Source organism: Microtus ochrogaster, linkage group LG7_11 (assembly GCF_000317375.1).
Source record: "Microtus ochrogaster isolate Prairie Vole_2 linkage group LG7_11, MicOch1.0, whole genome shotgun sequence".
Taxonomy (NCBI): Eukaryota; Metazoa; Chordata; class Mammalia; order Rodentia; family Cricetidae; genus Microtus; species Microtus ochrogaster.
This window is the reverse complement of record NC_022032.1, coordinates 7614023-7619271: the sequence shown is the minus strand read 5'-3', so window position 1 is coordinate 7619271 and position 5249 is coordinate 7614023. Positions and strand designations below refer to the sequence as shown.

The following is a 5249-nucleotide window of genomic DNA, read 5'->3' as shown; positions in this document are numbered from 1 at the left end:
GCCTCCGGCCTTCCGCATAGCCAACACTGAAGAAATCAGGTGTTCTAATATATATTCAAGGAGAGCTCTGGCCTCCCAGGGGAGGGATGAGTAGTAACTCGCCTTTGAACAAGACATTAACAGGCGAAAGGAGGAAGGAGACGCCCAACTCACCGTAGAAGAGGAAGGCCTTGGTCATGTGATGCTGTTGGAAGGTCCGGTTGATGGTGAAGAAGCAAGCGTCTGCCCCACACTGGCCCAGCCTGCCAGTCTCCCCTGTCAGTGGGGACCACCACAGCACAATGGGGTAGCTCCCAACGTCCACTGTGTTCTTCACACCCAAGGCTAGGGCTTCCTTTTCAGGAAATGGGTGGAGACGGTGAGGCTCTTCCTCCACTTTTTTATGTCCATCTTGCAAATTGGAGTTTTTAAACTTCTTCCTTTCAAATCTTCCAAGCTCAACCACGACCTGAGAGCGAAGACAACTGTTATCAGAATTTGATGCTTCCATTTCATTTGACACAGCTCTCACTGACGAAGATTTAGCTTCCTGTCAGTTTTCTGTAACAACATACCACAAATCCTTTAAAATAACACACTTACAACCTCACGGTTCTGGAGGGCAGAAGCTAGAGATGGGCACATAGTCTAAAATCAAAGGGCCAGAATAGCTACATCCTCTACAGAGCCTGCGGGACAGTACAACCTCTTGCTTTTTCTTTTAGGCATAGCTCACAATGCTTATTTGGCTCTCGGTCCCATTTTCCATCTTCAGATCTATTGCCACCACTCCTCTTGCTCCTGACACTGCCCCCTCTGTGAAGAAATCCAGGAAAGGCTCTCTGGTTTTAATGACCTGTGTGATTACCTTCGACCTCAGTGGACAATTCTTGATAACCTCCTGTCTTGTTCCATTGGGTAATGCTATAACAGAATACCTGAGGCTGATAATCTCTAAAGAATAAAAATTTGTTTCTCAAAGCCCTGGAGACTGTGCTGTCCTCGTTGAGGAGGCCAACAGAAGGAAAGGGACAGGAAGGGTTGCGGCGTAGCTCAGTGCTGGAATGCTTGCCCCATACACTAGCAGCCGTGGGCTTCATCCTGGCACATGCCCTCCACTAAAGAGATTATTTTAGAACCAGAGCGATGGTATATACATGTGATCCTCACTTAAGAAGCTGAGGAAGAGGTTGGGTGGTGGTGGCTCAAGCCTTTAAACCCAGCACTCAAGAGGCAGAGGTGAATCTCTATGAGTTTAAGGCCAACCTGGTCTGCAGAGCAATTTCCAGGACAGGTTCCAAAGCTACACAGAGAAACCCTGTCTCAAAAAACCAAAAACAAATAAAAAAGAGGCTGTGGCAGTAAGATACCAAGTTCAGGGTCAACATGGGGTACAGAGATCTTTTTTTTTTTTTTGATTTTTCAAGACAGGGTTTCTCCAAAGCTTTTTCGTTCCTGTCCTGAAACTAGACCAGGCTGGTCTCGAACTCACAGAGATCCACCAGCCTCTGCCTCTGGAGTGCTGGGATTAAAGGCGTGCGCCACCACCGCCCGGCCAGAGTGAGATCTTACACCAAAAAAGGGAAGCAAGAAAGAATCAAATTCATCTTTTTATCAGCAAACTGCTCCTAAAATAGCGCAATCCCATTATAATAGCACTAATATTAATAATATTAATAATAATAGTGTCCACAAGAAGACACGCACCCAGTAACCAAGGGCAGCTCCTTTTTAATGGGCTTGCTACGCCTGGTGTGAGAAAGGGGCCACTGACCACCACACATCACCTGGAGTCCATAACTCCCCTAAGGAAAAGGTAAAACTTTGACTAGATTCTCAATAGTACAAATGCCAACTAAGATGTTAGGACCTCCTCTATGAAAGTCAAGTGCTATTCCAGAAGACTTAAAAAATACATTAGCTTTAAGGGACTGAAACCAAGTCAGCCCTTGCCAAGAGCTTATAATGTAATAACATAGCTCTTCCCCCAAAAGCTTGATGGGAGGAAGTTAATTTATAGCCCCAGACCCCTCTTTTCATCTGACCTCCCTTCTTACTAATGTACAATCAGTAACTTAGAGAAAAAGAAAGAAAAGACTATGAAAACTCCATGAGCCCCTAGAACAGGAGTGAGTTTGAAGTTAGCCTGGACAGAAAGAAAGAAAGAAAGAAAAGACTGTCAAAACTCCATGAGCCCCTAGAACAGGAGTGAGTTTGAAGTTAGCCTGGACAGGAGAGACAGGGACAGGGACAGGGAATCTACCAAACCAGTCTCAAAAAGAAAAATGATCCATATTTGTTAGAGAAAAAAGAAAACCATACTGCAAGAGTCTAACCCTGGCCCACGAGTGGACTCCAGCAGCATGCCATGTGGCCGGGGTAGGTGAAACTCAACCAGATGCATCTACCAAGAGCCCGCCTGCACCTATAATAGACTTTGTGATAAGGAAGCATGGTCCAGCCTAGCATCACAGTGAACTGAGTGGGACAACAAGAACCAAACACAGGCCTGGAGCTGTCTGCCCCGGGCTTCGAGGAGAAAACATGGGCCCCACCTGGCACCTTGCAGCACCTGTCAGATGGGCACGATATGAGTGAGCAGAGGTATGGAATGCTGTAGTAAGGGAGGGACAGGGAGACAGACAGACAGACAGGCTGGTTCATGGCCTATGGACAGAGGCATAGCTGATGAGGTGAGAGAGGAAGGGAGCGGGCTGAGGGGAGTGGCTTGATTGCTACCCAGGGTCAAGATGATATCTGGCCTTGAGCTGCTGCGGGGCTGTGTTCCTGGCTTGACAACCATGGTCTGTTGATGTCGCTGGCCTCTGATGCCAACCAAAGCAGAGGCCAGAGCTATACAGAGCTGGCCCCAGGCTGTTACCAAGGTTACTAGTTGCTCTCCACAAACTGGTGGTGAGGCCCTACTGCTGAAAATGCACTCCCTTATGTCACTGAACACTGAGACATCCATCTGGGGATCAACTAGAAGCTTCACCCCTATTGAATAGCATCCACAGTGCTGGAAGGTGCTCTGCATACTATCAGAGGAGAAAGGGAATGATCAATACCAGCCAGCTACAAACCCTGCGACCTATAACACCTACCTGCCTGCCTGATATAACGGTTCAACAGTAGCACAACAGTTATGGTAGTAACTGATCGGTTTCTGATTGGATGAACTGCTGAGACTCCTAGGGTATCCAAGAACAGACTGGATAGGTCACGGGCCTACAGGTAAACTATGACTACTATTGTCCTGCTAAAGGAACAGATCAATAAAATGACTCCTAACGCATCCTTTAACACCAATAGATCAGGGCCTTACTCAGTCCGGCTTAGAGACGCTTCTTCTTGCAGTGTGTGGCAAGCAACACAGAGTCCGATGACTGGACAGTGTGCAGAGAGCGAGAGACTTTGGAGCCCTCGGTTCTAAACGGGATGTTGTCATCAAACCTCTCACCTCAGGGGTCAGGATCTCCGTGGAAGAGGAGGCAGAAAGAGCCAGAGGTAATGGCGTATTCCACACAAAACAGTATTGACGCCCATATGGACTCACAGAGACTGTAGCCGCATGCGCAGGACCTGCAAAGGACCTGCACAGAGTCAAGCAGATGCTGTCCCAGCACTGAAACAGGAAACTGGGCTCTGGCTCCCATCCCTGACTAAGACGCTATCTAGACATGATACAACCTGGCAATGGAAAAATCAATTTTCTCCAATGGGGTGTCAGGGGATGGATCAACCACACTGCATGGCAGGCTCCAGGCCAACACAAAAATGCTCCATTTTTTTCTGTGGGCTCTTTGTTTCATTTTGACTTTTTTGGTCTTGTTTTTGTTTGTTTTGATTTTAGTTTTTTCTCTGCTTTTTTTAAGAGAGAGAACAAACAGCTGGATAGGTAGGAATGATTGGAGAAAAGTTGGAAGAGAGGAAAAACATGATCAATATATATATATATGAGAACAATTTTAAATAAATTTTTTTAAAAAATGACTGAACGAGGTGACATACGACTGTAGTCACACACTTGGGACACTAGAGGCAGGAAAATGAGATTTTCAAGATTACCTTTGAATACGTTATCAATTCTGAGGCCCACTTGGACTACATGAGACAATTCAAAAAAGAAAAAGAGAAAAAGAAAATGTTCTCCCAAATGGGCCTGGTGGCTCCTTCCTTTAATCCCAACACTTAGGAATCAGAAACACAAGTATCCGGAGTTCCATACCATGCTGGTCTACACAGCAGAAACCTAGACACACACACACACACACACACACACACACACACACACACACACACACAGGAAAATAAAAGAAGAAAAACAGAACCAGTATGCTCTCTTTTGTATTGTGTAGCATGGGCTCAGGATGCAGAAAAGTTAAGCAGACAGCAATTACTCAGAGTTCTCTGAGGAAAGGGAAGAGACACACACACACACACACACACACACACACACACACACAGGAAAATAAGAGAAGAAAAACAGAACCAGTATGCTCTCTTTTGTATTATGTAGCATGGGCTCAGGATGCAGAAAAGTTAAGCAGACAGCAATTACTCAGAGTTCTCTGAGGAAAGGGAAGAGAACTGGGGAGGAAGGGGCTGCTAAGGGCCTAGCAACGAACCGGCTCTACACAGCCCGGATTCCCAGTACCTGCAGTGTGACCATCAGAAAAACGGTAGCCGTCACGCACAGACAAGATGCCAGAAGCTTCCGCCTCTGAATCCGCACCATGCTGCCCTGTCCCGGATGACTGAGAAAGGGCTGGCCTGGCTACCAGGTGTCTTCCAGTCAGAGACAATTTCACATAGAGGAACCATCTGGGTGCCAATTTCCTGCCGGGAGCTGGTCTCCATGAAGGACTGAGATCCAAGGTTCAGAATAGGGACGGCTTGGCGCTGGGAAGGAACAGCATGCTGTCTTCTCAGGCTATTATCAGAGCAGTCGGAGTCCTCAGACACAGCGCCATCCAAAAACACTGCAACAAATGAATAATCGTTTAGTCTTATGAGCTGATAGACATAGGTTTAGTGCATAAAAGCACTGAAGGAACCTTTTAGATCAGATCATATACCTCACTAAACTGAATACCTAATCATGCATATACCTAACACCTCACTCAGAAAGAAAGTAGTTCAGACCAGAATAGTAACCTAACTTGCCCAAGGCCACACAGCCCCATCAAATCCCATGTCTTGAATCTTCCCCTAATTTCTCTGCCATTAGAAGACTGGACTTGAACCTAGAGTGGCTCCCAGGAGCCCAA

At 46.5% G+C, this 5249-nt stretch overlaps 1 protein-coding gene across 1 annotated transcript in view; it reads right to left on the bottom strand.

Annotated features, from left to right (window-relative positions):
* Fut10 (fucosyltransferase 10) overlaps positions 1 to 5249 on the bottom strand; it is a 66282-nt gene that overhangs the window by 53179 nt on the left and 7854 nt on the right. Inside the window, exons 2-3 of the mRNA XM_005362498.3 lie at positions 4637 to 4961; positions 154 to 448 (exon numbers count right to left, since the gene is read on the bottom strand). Coding sequence (XP_005362555.1) covers positions 154 to 448; positions 4637 to 4717 — 376 coding nt within the window. The 5' untranslated portion in view covers positions 4718 to 4961. The remainder of the gene's footprint in view (positions 1 to 153; positions 449 to 4636; positions 4962 to 5249) is intronic.